The sequence below is a fragment of the Gopherus evgoodei genome, chromosome 3, assembly GCF_007399415.2.
Source record: "Gopherus evgoodei ecotype Sinaloan lineage chromosome 3, rGopEvg1_v1.p, whole genome shotgun sequence".
NCBI classification, from domain to species: domain Eukaryota; kingdom Metazoa; phylum Chordata; order Testudines; family Testudinidae; genus Gopherus; species Gopherus evgoodei.
Genome location: NC_044324.1, coordinates 110427635 through 110444005, shown reverse-complemented (window position 1 = coordinate 110444005; position 16371 = coordinate 110427635). Strand labels below are relative to the sequence as shown.

Sequence of the window (16371 nt, the reverse complement as noted above, 5' to 3'; positions counted from 1 at the left end):
ATGTTTATTGTACTGTGTGCTCTGTCTTCCCTTTTAGTCTGCGGGCATGGAGCCTGAACTGCTGAGGAATATGCTGATGAGTCTCACCAGCACATCACATTTGGCAGTCGAGTTATTCCTTAAGATCCAAAGTGATAGCGAGGACTCTGACGATATCAACTCGAGTAACACATATGACATGAGATTGCTTGTAGCATTCACGAACGTGCTCACCACCGTGGAACGGCACTTTGGGGCTTGGGAAACAAGCACTGACTGGTGGGATCACATCATCATGCAAGTCTGGGATGACGAGCAGTGGCAGCAGAACTTTCGCATGAGAAAAGCCATTTTCATGGGACTGTGTGAGGAGCTCGCCCTCACCCTGCGGCGCAAGGAGACGAGATTGAGAGTTGCCCTGACGGTGGAGAAGCAGGTGACTATTGCAGTCTGGAAGCTGGCAACTCCAGACAGCTACTGATCAGTCGCTAACCAGTTTGGAGTGGGGGAAGTCAACCGGTGGAATCATGTTGATGCAAGTTTGCAGGGCCATTAATCACATCCTACTCAGAAGAACCATGACGCTGGGTAACGTGCATGACATTGTGGCTGGCTTTGCACAAATGGATTTCCCTAACTTTGGAGTGGCGATTAGATGGGACGCATATTCCTATTCTGGCACCAGCCCACCTAGCCTCTGAGTACGTTAATCGCAAGGGGTATTTCTCTATGGTTCTCCAGGTGCTTGCGGATTACTGTGGGCGTTTCATTGACATTAATGGAGGCTGGCCCGGATAGGTGCATGACACATGCATCTTTCAGAACACTGCCCTGTTCAGGAAGCTGCAAACCGAGACTTTTTTCCCAGATCAGATCACCGTAGGGGAAGTCGAAAGGTCCATTGTGATCCTTGGAGACCCTGCTTACCCTTTAATGCCGTGGCTTATGAAACCGTACACAAGGCGCCTTGACAGCAGCAAGGAGCGGTTCAACAACAGAGTGAGCTGGTGCAGAATGACTGTGAAGTGTGCTTTTGGCTGCTTAAAGGGCCGCTGGTGCTCTCTGTATGGGAAGCTGGACTTGGCCGATAATAGCATTTCTATGGTTATATCCATGTGCCGTACCCTCCATAACATTAGTGAAGGGAAGAGTGAAAGATTCACTCAGGCATGGAACTCGGAGGTTCAACACCGGGAGGCTGATTTTGAACAGCCAGAGAGCAGGGCTATTAGAGGGGCCCAGCGCAGGGCTGCAAGGATTAGAGATGCCTTGAGAGAACAATTTGAGGCTGAAAGCCACCATTAATGTCTGGTGCCGTGCATAGGAGTGAAGTGCAGTGGTTCCAATGTGAGTAGTAATCTGTGTTTGCTACGTATGATATGCTGACTTGCAGTGCCTGTTGCTTTCCTGGGCTAAGGTATCTTTTATTTTACGCAATAATAAAGAATGTTTTCAAAGCAAAAAAAAATCCATTTATTGATAAAGAAAATGCATTTATTGAAAAGAAACATCTGTTTGGGAAACAGAAAGGGCAAGGGGGTGGGGTGGGGATTGGTACAATCACAGATTTGTGTATGTCCTGTTATCATACTCAGCCTTCCTGTTTGGAGTGCTGTGCAATGAGTGCTGCACTTCAGGATGGCTATACTGCATGGTGATGGGGGTTGAGTGCAGTGGGTAAGGGATGTAGTTTTCGGGGCTGGGTGAAGCTACAGGTGTTGGAGACCGCTAGTGACGATAAGAACCTGAATGTTGGGGAAAGTGGGTTGGAGGTGACATGGGGGCACAAGGGAAAGAGTTTGGGGACAAGGGCTGCAGGGGAGGAGGGCAGGGGTGGTAGTGCTCCGCCTGCATGGCTATGAGCGCCAGGATCGAGTATGCTTGGCACTCCATAATGCTTATCAGCCGCTCTGTGCTTTGGTGCCAGCAATCCACATTCTGCTGGCAGAACCTCCTTTCACTCTCCCGCCACTCCTGCACTTTTTGATTTTCATTAAGGGAGTGCTGCATGATTTCATGCATTATGTCCTCTTTGCTTCTACGTGGCCTCTTCCTGATTCTTTGCAACTTCTCAGCCAGTGATAACATGGACAGCTGAGATCTCAGAGTTGCATCTGTAAAGGCAAAATGCAACACTTAACAGAGGCAGCATTGTTCACACCAGACAGAGCAATAATTCCCCTGGACTTAAGGAGGGCAAGCACAGTCTACACAACAGCATAATTTGCCCATCCCAAAGCGAGCACACACAACCCCTGGGAGCCCCAAAATGGTAAGCACAGGGTCAAGGGGGGGCGGATTCTTTCATGGCTGCACTGTCTTCGGGGTTTCTGTGCCTTGGGGAGAGCCAACACCTGCAGGAGGCCCCTATACTGAACACTGTCCCCACATTTTCCACAGGAGTTCGTCCTGGAAGATATCTTGCTGCTGAGGGTGACCTGGGAAGCAAGGGAGGGTGTTCTACTACAATGTGGCTTCCACCCTGGCCCGTATGCAGCTTGCCTGTGTGCAGCAATGGTCCCCCCACCCCTCACGGCACAATGGCACGGACATGTTAGCCTGACTGGAACAAGGACCACAGTGGCTCTCCCATGAAACCTGCACAAGTGCATTGCCCAAGTTCTGGATGAGACCTTGAAAAGATCACTGAGGCAGATTACCGCGATGTGAGAGAGCACATCATCTAGGCATGCATGCAGCCCTAACCCTCCTCACCTCGAGAGCCCGCACCGAGTAACTTGCTTCCCAAAATAAAAGCCGCTTACTGGGAACCTTCTCTGGTGTTTGTCCTTCCCCAGCCACTGGCCACCACGACTGGCTACCTTCCTCCTGTCTTGAGAACAGCTCCTGGAGGCATGCATCTATGGATACCAGGGTGTCTTCCTCCTCTTCAGCACCCTCGCTCCCGCTTTGCTCCTCCTCCTGCCTTGTTAGACTGGGCTCGGAAGTGTCCATGGTGGTACTTGGAGTGGATGTGGGGTAGCCCCAAGTATCGCATCCAGCTCTTTGTAAAAACAGCAGGTCGTGGGGCCAGCACGGGAGCGGCTGTTTGCCTCGTGGGCTTTGCGGTAGGCATTCTGCAGCTCCTCCACTTTAACCCTGCACTGCAGAGCATCCCGGTCATGGTCCCTTTCCTCATGTCCCTTGATATCTGTCTGAAAGTATTGTAATTCCTATGGCTGGAGTGCGGTTGGGACTGGACAGCTTCCTCCCCTCAAACACTGATGAGGTCCAGCACTTCACCATTGCTCTATACTGGGGATTGCCTGGCATGCGGAGGCATGGTCACCTGGAAAGATTCGCTGAGAGCACTCCATGCCTGGCTGAGCAAACAGGAAGGGGATTTTCAAAATTCCCAGAGAATTTACGGTTGGTCACCTGAGGGCAGGGCAGTAGAGTTCAAACTGATGACCAGAGTGGCTAGAACAGGCATTGTGGGACATTACTGGAGGCCAATCAGAGCACATTAACAGACCAGGGTGTACAGCAGGGCACATAAAACGTTATTCCATTCACCGAGGTGGAGTACCAGGAGCACTCTAGCTGCAGAGTCAGAGCACTCTACATGCCTTGCCAGTGTGGACACATCATAGAGCACACTGGGCTGCTTTAATGCGCTCTAACTCGCAAGTATAGCCATGCCCAAATAACTAAAAAGAAAAAGACCTGAAGAAGAATCCTGGGTAAGCATAAAAGCTTGTCCTTCTCACTGACAGTTGTCCAATAAAATACTCCCTCACCCACCTCCTCTCTCTCAAAAGAAATAAGGTATGTAGGTGGGTTGCCTGCTCGCTTAATGGACACTAAGAAGCAGAGATACAAAAGTTTTTTCTGTGAGCACTGTTTGAACAGTATTACATTATTATTTAACATAGACTGTGGTAGGGTTCAGAGGCCAATCAAGCTGGGGCCCACTTGCTTTGTGTACAAACCTATTCAAAAGGATAATCCCTGCCTCAAGGAAATTACAGTCTAAATCAGGGGTCAGCAACCTTTCAGAAGTGGTGTGCCGAGTCTTCATTTATTCATTCTGATTTAAGGTTTTGCGTGCCAGTAATACACGTTAACGTTTTTAGAAGGTCTCTTTCTATAAGTCTATAATAACTAAACTATTGTTGTATGTAAATAAGGTTTTTAAAATGTTTAAGAAGCTTCATTTAAAATGCAAAGCCCCCCGGACTGAAGGCCAGGACCAGGCAGTATGAGTGCCACTGAAAATCAGCTCGCGTGCCGCCTTTGGCATGTGTGCCATAGGTTGCCTACCACGATCTAAATGAACCAATGAAGGAAACAAACAAGAGGATATGGGCAATTCTTAGACAATTGAGACCAATAATTGTATTTAATTTGAAATAGTGCAAGCTAAAGGAATTCCTTTAAGGACCATCTGTGCGGCTGGTGTATTGTTATTGGCTCTAGGAACTGGGTGGGTGTATGCATGTCACTTTTTTTTCTCCCTATCCTTCACAAACTAAGAACATGTTTGGACTAGACTCCATTGTCATACTAGAATCAACTAGATGTTTTATTCTTACTTTATAGTAAAGCATGTTGCATAAGGTTCCTGCATCAGATTTCTTATTTACAGATGTATAATCAAAAACTGTAACTAACTAGAAAAAGTAATATGTATTCTTGCTGGCTTTTTATAATCCTTTTTATTGCCTTGTTTTCCTCAGCTTTTCATTTGTAAACCCTATATGTGAGATGGTAGATGATCAGAGAATCTTACTCATGTATAAACAGCAATAACAACTACATGTTACGGATGAAAGCCACTGTCAAGGTATACAGGCTTTATGTTTAGTCTGACTCTAAGAATGCTTCCACTCACTCAAATCCTTTAAAAGTCAATCCTTTAAAATGTGAATCCTTTATAGAAGTCCACATTTCCAGTTAGGCATCCAGAAGATAACTTGATTTTGGTTTCTTAGATCCTCAGCCTGCAATCGATGCCTATGACAAGCCCCACTGATTTGTGGGGCTCCATGTAAATACACGGATCTGTCCACGCTGAGTCAGTTGGAGAACTGGGGCCAATATGCAGTATGTTGGCATTTGTACAGTATGTTACTTCCTCCCTTTTCTCAGTCTACTAAGAAAGCAGTGTATTGAAAAACAAATGCCACTCTGAAAAATTCTGCCTGCTTACAATAACAGATGGGCAGAGCAGAGGAACAACTAGTCTTGACAATGTCCCTCTTTCAGTCACTGAGTGATGGATGTGCAATTGGCCTAAATTGGCAAGCACCAAGACTGTGCCTAAATCCTATAGGATGAGTTCCAAGTAAACAACTCCCTCCTTTTTCAGTCACTGAAATGAGTTGGTCATTACTCAAAGAAAATATATATTTAAACACTAAATCTAATGAAAGAGAAAAAGCTGTCTACTTTGTTTTAAAAAGTCTTAAATGTAACAATAGTTTAAACTGACATCTTGCTAGTCTGATATTTATCTACTAGAGAATGCAGTATGAATGAATGCCTTGACTATCAAAGGCTGTTAGAAATTCAGGGTTTTTTAAAAATTCACTTTAGTTACCTTAGCTAGAATTTTATAATTTTAATATGAAACTGCAACACGCCTTCATTTTTATTCACTCAAATGGATGCTGTATTTCTTGACTCTCTCTCAGTTACCAGAATGAAACTTCTACTGGAGAAGTATCAGTAAAATAGCAGTCCATTGACGGACCATTCATAGTTCAGGAGATGGTGAAACTGATGGCTATTACTACTTTGGGCTTGTCTACATCACAAAGTTGCAGCGCTGGTGAGGGGGTTACAGCGCTGCAACTTAGGAGGTGTACACATCTGCAGGGCATCACCAGCGCTGCAACTCCCTGTTTGCAGCGCTGGCCGTACTCCCGTTTTGTCTCGGGTGTAGAGGATCCAGCGCTGGTGATCCAGCGCTGGTAATCAAGTGTAGACACTTACCAGCGCTTTTCTTGACCTCCGTGGAATAAGCAGGTATCCCAGCATACCTGAGGAAGCCTCTCTGGTAATCAAGCAGGTATCCTTCCCCGCGGTTTGCTCCGGTGTTCTCCGAATCCCCCCCCAAGCGGGTCTCCTTCCCAGCGGTTTGCAGGGATGTTCGGGGAACGTGAGAGCAAACCGCAGGGAAGCAGTTCTCCTTCCCCGGTTTGCTCTCGAGTTCCCCGAACCCCCGTGCAAGCAGGTCTCCTTCCCCGCCGTTTGCAGGGGGGTTCGGGGAACGCGAGAGCAAACCGCAGGGAAGGAGATCTACTTGCTCAGGGGTTCGGGGAACGCGAGAGCAAACCGCGGGGAAGGAGATCTGCTTGCTCGGGGGTTCGGGGAACGCGAGAGCAAACCGCGGGGAAGGAGATCTGCTTGCTCGGGGGTTCGGGGAACGCGAGAGCAAACCGCGGGGAAGGAGATCTCCTTCCCCGGTTTGCTCTCGCGTTCCCCGAACCCCCGTGCAAGCAGGTCTCCTTCCCCGCACCCCCGAGCAAGCAGGTCTCCTTTCCCGCCGTTTGCAGGGGGGTTCGGGGAATGCGAGAGCAAACCGCGGGGAAGGAGATCTGCTTGCTCGGGGGTTCGGGGAACGCGAGAGCAAACCCCGGGGAAGGAGACCTGCTTGCACGGGGGTTCGGGGAACACTGGAGCAAAACCGGGGAAGGAGACCTTTCCCGCGGTTTGCTCTCGCGTTCCCCGAACCCCCCCTTGAAGCCGCCCAACAGCGCTGCAGTGTGGCCACATCTAACACCACTTGCAGCGCTGGTTGCTGTAAGTGTGGCCACTCTGCAGCGCTGGCCCTATACAACTGTACTAATACAGCTGTAACAACCAGCGCTACAAAATTGTAGATGTAGACATACCCTTTGAGAACTTTTATGTGGGTGTGTGTATATATAACTATTTGAGTGTGACAGCATTCCTCATAGGCGCAGGAACTAGAGGTGCGGGGCGGTGCTGCAGCTGGGTCCTGGTCCCATGCCCGGGGGTTCCAGTCGCTGGCCCCACGTCTCTGCTTCTGGCCCCGCACACAGCCCGGCCCACATCTCCACTTCTAGCCCCCCACATAGCCACCAGTCCCATGCCTGAGGGTCCTGGCTTGTGGCCCTGCGCCTCCACTTCTGGCCCCCCACACAGCTGCTGGCCGCACATCTCCACATCTGGCCCTGCATGCAGCTGCCAGCCCCGTGTCTGAGGGTCCGGGCTGCCAGCCCCATGCTCAACCCGAGCTGTGACCACAGCCTGGGCCCCCTTACCCCTGTCTGAGTCCCCTGCAAGACACAGCCCTGATCCCGCCCCAGCTCTGGGAAGGGGGGTGCAGATGGGGTAAGAGGGCTGGCTTTCAGCACCCTCACTATTAAAAATGTTCCAGCGCCACTGGCATTCCTTTAAATAGGCTGCAATTCTCTCATTCTCATTTTACCTCTCAAATGAAGTCTGATTATGACAGGCCAAAGTTAAGGACACAAATGGAACTACCTTCTTAAGAACAAATCAGCTTTTTCATAACTTATTCATAACCAGCATGTCTCATCCAAATTTTCTACTATAAAAAGGAGAGCATCTTTTAGTAGGGGAAAGAAGCATATCTGAATTTAAAATGGGCAAGAGTTAAGAGTTCTGATTCCTCCAATCATCTAAAATGCACTTTGTGGTTAACAAAAGGAATATAAGGAGAGGGGGATAGCTCTTATCTATTTAACTATATCTGACTGCGTTCCTCTTCCCCTCCCTTTCAAGGCAAGACCTGCCCCAAAATACCCCATAGTCCAGTGGGTTGGGCACAGTCCTGGGAGGAGGGGAGAGAACAAAGCTTAAGTGGCTGCTCAACTTCAGGCAGAAGCGGGAATTGAATTGTGGTCTCTTGGGGGGGAGGGCTGCACCACTTCCTCCAGTGGTGTTTCATGCTGGGCCTGATCTGGTTGGTGTTCTCAAAAGCTGCCTACCAGATTGGGCACCAAGGTAAGATAGGCAAGAGAACACCTAGTCTGAGGATTCTGCCAGGGCTTAGGCATGAGCTAGATGCCCAGGTGTCAGGACTGAGGCACTTGTGTGCATAATCACTAGCAGATTTGTAGCTACCTTTTGAGACTTTACCAGTGGAAATTTCAGCACCTAAGGACTTTGGGTGCCCAGTGTTTGGTGGCAGCTGAGCAAGGATTTTGAGGATCTCAATGCTTTTGTAGATCTAGTCCACAATAAAAGCAGCAAAGAATCCTGTGGCACCTTATAGACTAACAGACGTTTTGGAGCATGAGCTTTCGTGGGTGAATACCCACTTTGTCAGATGCATGAAAGCTCATGCTCCACAACGTCTGTTAGTCTATAAGGTGCCACAGGATTCTTTGCTGCTTTTACAGATCCAGACTAACACGGCTACCCCTCTGATACTAGTCCACAGTGTTTAACTTGTCCCTTTCAAGGGAAAAGGAGGATGGCAGTGTATGTTAAAACTATACGTAAGAGTTTAACCATTTACAATTAGATATGGATTGTCTCTAACTATGGTTACTGTCCACACACTATTAACATTACTGTTAAACTGCAAAAGCTAGGAGTATTTTGCCTTGGCCATAAGATAGGCATAGGGTCTGCATTGTTGTCCTGCAACTAGCTGGTAACATTACTTTTGCAGTGTAGTCAGGATGCTAGCTATGACTCTGTATAACTGGTACAGATGATCTTCCGTCCTCTCAGTTGCCTGCGGGTAAGACTATACCAAAGTTCATTGTCCCATGTTGATGCTGCCACTCTATGCAAAGTCCTCTGCACACCCTTTTCTTTGCTAAGATACTATAGAAGGGGATACCTGCTTAAAAATTTTCCTAGACTGGTCTGACACCCTGGCTGCCTGAGTTGGTAAGTGTTGATGCACCTAAATTATCACACACAACTGGATATTAAAAGCTGCTACGGGGACATAACCCTGTCTTTTGTATTCAGTTAAATGAGTCATACACTGACTACAAAAACAGGAATGTACTTATACAGTCTACGCAACCATAGTCTCTTCCTACCTTCAAAGAGAGGAAGGAGAGAGTGCAACATGCAGATCAACATCCATCCTATCTCTGGCTTTACAGGGAGGATGGTGTTGTGTTTATGGCTCTGAAATGGGACTCAGGGGAGGCGGGCTCACTCATTGCTCTGCAATCACCTGCTGGAATGATCTCACATCACTTAAATCTCTTGTCAGTTCCCCATCTGCAAACAGAAATCTAAAAGTTTCTTTGGCTCTTGCCTATTTCCAGCGTGAGCTCCTCGGAGTGGAGATTATTACTACAGTGCCGAGCACGGGGGCGGTATCTGTATGTGCTATCAACAGTACGGCTCGGGCAACGGGACTTTTCCGTCTGCACCGAGGGAAGGGAAGAGTGAAGGCGTAAAGGAGGTTTCAGGCTGCGCACTACAGGGGAGAGCAGGGCGGCACCAGGGGCCAGCACAGCAGCGCGGAGGGCGGGACACACAGGCCGCGTAGCACCAGCGGGCACAAGAGATGCTAGAGGCGCGGCTGCTGGCAGGCCGCGGGGGGGGGGCCGCCTGGTGCGTGGACTCGGTGGGCCGGGCTGGCAGCGGCGGGGCCTAGCCCTGCACTTTGCAAAGCTGGCTGCAAAAGCAGGGGCCGGAGCTGGGACGAGACCGCGCCAGTGGGGGCAGAGCCTAGCTGCGCGCGGGACCCACCCCCCGGGGGCTCTGAGGCCTGGGCCGCCCGGCCGCCTTCTCACCGTGTTCCAGGGACTCGCCGGCTCCGGGGGGAGGGTCCCCGGCGGCTGCCCCCGACCCCTGCGCCTCCTCTGGGGCGGGTGGGGGCGCTGGGACGCCCCCGCACTGCGCCATGGAGCGACCCGAGCCCAGCGCCCAGGCAGCCGCCGCTGCCCGCCGCTCCCCCCAGCCAGGCGGCGGTGCCCTATGTCCCGGGGCGGGGAGCTCGGCTGCCGCCGCCAATAGCCGGGCGTGATGGCGTCGGAGAGTCGATAGCAGCCTCCGCATGACCGGGCGTGGGGAACGGAGCAGGGGCCAAACTTAGTCACCGCGTCCCGGGGTGGGGGGGGGGGGCGAAGGGTGACTCCAGGCCGAGAGCGCTTGGGGGAGAGGAGGGACTGCGGCTCCCGAGGACTACAACTCCCAGCGTGCAGTGCTTCGAGGCCCCCGCGCGGTGCACGCTGGGATTGGTGTTCGCTGGTTCGGACAAGTACTTGCCTGGCTCTGGCTCGCGCGATGGGGCGGGGCTGATCCAGCGATGGGAAATGGGCGGGGTTCTGTCTCTGGTGGTGGCAGCTGGGGGCCGCTTAGCGCCAGGCAGGAGGGGCGTCAGGATTTTTGTCGCTCTAGGCGCAGGGCCAGCTCGCCAGTCCCGCAGCTCCGGTGGACCTCCCGCGGGCGTTCCTGCGGAGGGTCCTCCGGTCCCACGGCTCTGGTGGACCTGCCGCAGGAACGCTTGCGGGAGGTCCACCGGAGCAGTCTGCTGCCCTCCCAAATCCTGGTGCCCTAGGCGACCGCATAGGTCACCTAAATGGAAGCGCCAGCGCTGGTGCCAGGCCTTAAGGTGTGGGGGCCGCCAGCTCCTGACGTGGGGAGCGCCAGCGCAATGTGACCTAGGCAGCTGGCTCTGCCGTGTGGCGTTCAGGGGGCAGCCACTGCCCGTGAGACCAGAGAGTTCCATGTGGTGGGGTCTGGAGTACTGGCCCGAAAGGGGATGAGCCCTGGCAGGGATCATACTGCAGTGGCTGGCTCCTGTGCCGCAGGGCTGGTTCAGATTCCTGCTCCCGGCGCATAGGGCGGCAGGTCACCTCACAGAGGTTTGGCCTCGCTGCCCTTCCATCGGTAAATAAAGGGTTATATTGCAACCTTCCAGCAAGAGCGTTTATTTTTTGTTTAGTTTCTCTGTGTGTTTGCTGTAAACTTAACAAACTCGTCGCCTCCCACATTATGAAAATTTCTGTTTGTACAATGGCTATTTGAAGCTTAAGCTAAACAAAATTTTTCTAGAGCATAAATGTACTATTTAGAGCAGCAGTTAGACAAGTGGACATTTAATGTGTTTGATAGTAGTTGAAGAAGCACACTATACATATTAAAGTTAACTAATATTGCATCTTACAGCTGCCCTCTGGGAATTCTTTCTGGGTTTCAAACTAACCCCTGCAGGGAAGGGCGTGGACTCCAGCTCCAACAGGAACGTCTATGCTGCTATTTTTAGCCTTGTAGTGCACCCAAGTCAGTTGACACAGGCTCTGAAACTCGCTGTTGCAGGGTGTGTGTGGGTTTTGTTTTTGCAGTGCAGATATGCTCTTCATGGATACTAGCCATGGGCTTGGATAAAGCAAGACAGCCTTTGTATTTTCATTACCATTTTAAGTTTAGACTGCAGGAAGCTCTTTGTTAAGATTCTGGTAGTACAGACTTCATTAAAATAGTCATTTTGTGGATACAGACTAACACGGCTTCCCCTCTGATATTAAAATAAGCCCAGCTTAACCTCAGAAAGGGGCAATTCTGATAGAGAAAAGCCTACCCAGTCAACTCCCACAGAGTGAAAGTATGGGTTAAATTGTCACAAAAAAGTAAGAACAAAGATGGACACAGATTTTTTTTTTCCTGATGGAATGAAGAACAAAGCAAAGCTGACATTCTGGATAGTAATAAGTTGCTTACTAGGGAAAGAAATGAAAAAAATTTGCTCACAAACTTTCAGAAACTGGAAAATAGAAGGGAGAGAAAAAAAAAGCCTGTTACAAAAATAATTTAAAGTTAATATGACAACTAGGAAAGTCAGTAATGCTATGGAAGTAATGCTACTTAATGAATCAATGCAAAAAAAAAGAACAAGAAACTGCTTCTGATGGAAGTATATTTACTTATTGGAGAGAATATTTAATTAGCAGCTGATTAGCATGAATTTATCATATATTCAAAGATATTTAATAGATTCCAAGGCCAGGAGGGACCCTGCAGGGTCAGTACTGGATCCCTTACTAGTCAACATTTTCATTAATGATTTGAATAATGGAATGGAGAGCATGCTCACAAAATTCATGGGTGACACCAAGCTGCGAGGGGTTGCAAGCACTTTGGAGAACAGGATTTAGAATTCAAAATGACCTTGTCAAATTGGTCTGGATTCAACAAAATGAAATTCAGGAAAGACAAGTGCAAAGTACTTCACTTAGGAAGGAAAAAATCAAATACAGCACTACAAAATGAGGAGTATTTCACTGTATAGGTGGTAGTATTGCTGAAAAGAATGTAGAAGTTACAGTGGATCACAAATTGAGTCAACATTAATGTGATGCAGTTGCAAAAAAAGGCTAATATTCTGGGGTATATTAACAGATGTATATAAGACCCAGGAGGTAATTTTCCCACTCTACTCAGTGCTGTTGAGGCATCAGTTGGAGTACTCTGTCCAGTTCTGTGCACCACGCTTTAGAAAAGATGTGGACAAATGGAAGAGATTCCAAAATAAAGTAATCAAAATGATAAAAAGTTTAAAAAACCTGACCTATGAGGAAAGGTTAAAAAAACTAAGCATGTTTACTCTTGAGAAAAGAGGACTGAGGAGGGCTGTTATAAAGAGGGCCTTGACCCATTTTCTCCATGTCCACTGAAGGTAGGACTTAATGGGCTTAATCTGCAGCAAGGGAGTTTTAGGTTAAATATTAGGGAAAAACTTCAAGGGTAGTTAAACTCTGGAATAGGTTTCCGAAGGAGGCTGTGGAGTCCCAGTCACTGGAGGATTTTAAAAACAGGTTAGACAAACACCTGTCAGGCATGGTCTAGGTTTACTTGGTCCTGCATTAGGTCACTTCCAGCCCTACATTTCTATGATCATATGACTCTGTGGTTGTGATCATCTAGTCTGACCTCCTGTGTAACAGACTGTAGAATTTCCCTAAAAAATTCTTAGAGCATATCTTTTAGAAAAACATCCACTCTTGATTTTAAAAGTGCCAGAGATGGAGAATCCCCCAGAGTCCTTGGTAAGTTGTTTCAGTGGTTAAATTACCCTCACTGTTAAAACTGTATGCCTTATTTCTAAACCAGTCTAGCTTCAGCCTCTAGCCATTGGATCATGTGACACCTTTCTTTGGTGGACTGAGAACCCATTATTAAATATTTGTTCCTCATTTAGATACTTATAGACTAATAATTTTAAAATCATTGTGTAAAGTATTCTCTGTGGAGGGATTCAGTACTTTCATGATCTGTTGATCTCAGAGAGAGCCAACTTACATTACAGTAAGAGTACAGAACAGGAAGAAACTAATGGAAAATTCACTGACCTATCTAGAGTCATGCCGAGGAAAAATCCAGTGTAGAAAATAAGGCAATGACTGAGTTAGATGTCTGCACATGCTAAAGAATGGGTGAGAAAAATGCCAACTATAGATAACAGGTGGGAGGGGGAACATGCATACAAATGGTTTAAAGAAAGATGACTACACTTCAAAACAAGCAAATGGGCAGTTTTGTAACCTTACCTATTCTCAAGAAATAGCCCTTGCAAGTGCCATAACAAATTCTATTGTCAGCTGATAAATACTTAACTGATAATATTTCCCATGTAACATGTTTCCTTACCAGAATACATATAACAAAAATAATGTGTCAGAGTTAAAGTTGTGCTTTGATTGAAAAATGTATTTCTTTGTACTAGAGAAGAATAATGTAGTTTGTTTGTTATATGAACAATGTAACAATTGAAGATTTCTTAATAAGTACTTTCTTGCTTTTATGTTCTTTGGTTTTGTATGTGATGGATAGTTATATAAATTGCTCTTAGCTAACAAGCGTATCTAGTTTTTTTAAATGAAGGGCGTTGTTTTGTTTGAGTAATTGTACTTCTACCCAGGCCTTTTTCAGATATGTAATCTCTTTAGAGACATTTTAATTTGTTTGACATCCTTTACACACATAGTGTACTATGTGCTAAAGGCACCAGATGTCTAACTTATGCTTCCAAAATACAGAACTTGGACATCACTACAGGATCTCGCAGTGTTCTGCAAACTATGAGTACAAAGCAGGAAACTACTTTAAATGATTTAGAGAACTACATTTTTGTCTCTCTTGCTCTTGCCAAAGAAAACTTTTGTCTTTAATCAAAAAGATTCACTTTCCAGAGAACACTGACAAATCCAGTCATCAAAGCCAGGGTGTCATTGAACAGTTAAGTGTGGTAGAAAACTCTGATACGTTTTGGGACAACACATCCTACACCGAAGGAAAAGTATGTGCCTAATTTTTTTTTAAATGGTCTTTTTGGATTAAAGGGTGGGGAATTTGGATTTGATGGCTCCAGATTGTTGTGCAGTTTTATATACTTTGATTTTCTGACTCAAATAGAGTTTTAAGAAAAATACAAGACTAGAAAGTGTTTTATGTAGGAGAGAGAATCTATATGTGGACTTAGCTGTTAGAAGACAGTTTTAATTTAAACATAGTGACTATTAACAGCACGATGTGGCAGTTGTGCAGCTATTACCTTTCCAGCTGAGGGGGACAGATCCTGCATTCCTTGTGCAAGAAACAGGAGTCTTAGGCAAGTAAGGAATGCAGCACAGAGCCCAGAATTCAGTTATTCCAGATGGAGGGGAGTGAAGGAAAGTACATAGTTACTAACTAGTCAAATATTTGTTAGTCTGAACTAATTGACATAAATCTATCTTCTTTAGAACCTCAGCTGCTCAACTTCAGTTTTCCCTGTCTGTTGTGCTTCTTGCTTTCCCCTCCTTTCCTACGCTAGTTTTTCCCGCCCCACCCCCCAGAAAATCTGGTTATTGAACTAACAGGATATTATTATTTATTACGGCTATCAAGCGATTAAACAAATTAATCATGATTAATTGTTTGATTGAAAAAATTGCAATTAATTGCACTGTTAAACAATAATAGAATACCATTTATTTAAATATTTTTGGATATTTTCTACATTTTCAAATACATTGATTTCAATTACAACACAGAATACAAAATGTGCAGTGCTCACTTTATATTTATTTTTATTACAAATATTTTCACTGTTAAAAAAACAAAAGAAATAGTATTTTTCAATTTACCTAATACAAGCACTGCAGTACAATCACTTTATCATGAAAGTTGAACTTACAAATGTAGAATTATGTATAAAAAATAACTGCATTCAAAAACAATACAATGTAAAACTTTAGAGCCAACAAGTCCACTCAGTCCTTCTTTAGCCAGTCGCTCAGACAAACAAGTTTGGTTACATTTGCAGGAGATAATTCTGCCCACTTTTTGTTTCCAATGTCACCTGAAAGTGAGAACAGGCTTTCTCATGGCACTGTTGTAGCCGGCATCACAAGATATTTACGTGCCAGATGTGCTAATGATTCATATGTCCCTTCATGCTTCAACCACCATTCCAGAGGACATGCGTCCATGCTGGTGATTGGGTTCTGCTCAGCAGTGTACGTAAGCCAGTACAGTCCGATACGCTGTGCCAGCAAGCTATTTCTAGCTAGTACAGTGTACCAGAAAGACACCGTACCAGCCCCTCCACAGAGCTGCCTCTTCGGAGAACAGGGCTAGGGGGCAGGTGGAGGTGGGAGCGGGGAGCTGCCGGTGTTCTGCTCCTTTCCCCGCTGCCTCTCCCAGCAGGGAAAGGAACAGAACTCCCAGCCCTGCCCCCTGCCCTTCTAGGGAGCTGCGTCTGCTTGGTGCCTGGAAGGACAGGAGGTGGGACTGGGGTTCTTCTACTTTCCTGGCTGGGAGAGGCAGCTCCTCCATATGCTGCACCACTCCCACCCCCACCCCCCAGGTAACGTGGGAAGGGGAGGGAAGTGGAAGAGCGTGGGGGCCCTGGGCTGGGGGTGGGGCAGAGTCACATGGGGAGGTCACGTGGCCCCCCTTAGCTGTTGTGCCCCCCCTCCCGTACCAGGAAGAAAATAATTTTCCTTGCACACTGGTTCTGCTCGATAACGATGCAAAGCAGTGCAGACCAACACATGTTTATTTTCATTACCTGAGTCAGATGCCACCAGTAGAAGGTTGATTTTCTTTTTTTGGTGGTTCGGGTTCTGTAGTTTCCGCATCGGAGTGTTGATCTTTTAAGACTTCTGAAACCATGCTCCACACTTCATCCCTCTCAGATTTTGGATGGCACTTCAGATTCTTAAACCTTGGGTCGAGTGCTGTAGCTATTTTTAGAATTCTCACATTGGTACCTCCTTTGTATTTTGTCAAATCTGCTGTGAAAACGTTCTTAAAATGAACATGTGCTGGGTCATCATCCGAGACAGCTATAACATGAAATATATGGCAGAATGTGGATAAAACAGAACAAGAGACATACAATTCTCCCCCGAGGAGTTCAGTCACAAATTTAATTAACGCAGTATTTTTTTAACAAGCATCATCATCATGGAAGCATATCCTCTGGAATGGTGGCCAAAG

The 16371-nt window shown here is 47.0% G+C and overlaps 1 protein-coding gene across 9 annotated transcripts in view; it reads right to left on the bottom strand.

The window, feature by feature from the left end:
* AKAP7 (A-kinase anchoring protein 7) overlaps window positions 1–10342 on the bottom strand; it is a 147609-nt gene extending 137267 nt beyond the window's left edge. For 3 of the 9 annotated variants that reach the window (XM_030556300.1, XM_030556305.1, XM_030556304.1), the window contains exon 1: window positions 9681–10338. In XM_030556300.1, coding sequence (XP_030412160.1) covers window positions 9681–9945 — 265 coding nt within the window. In that variant the 5' untranslated portion in view covers window positions 9946–10338. Of the gene's footprint in view, window positions 1–9680 lie in introns of all 9 variants that reach the window. The other 6 variants (XM_030556299.1, XM_030556307.1, XM_030556302.1 and 3 more) reach the window with 4 other exon arrangements.
* Window positions 10343–16371: the final 6029 nt, after the last annotated feature.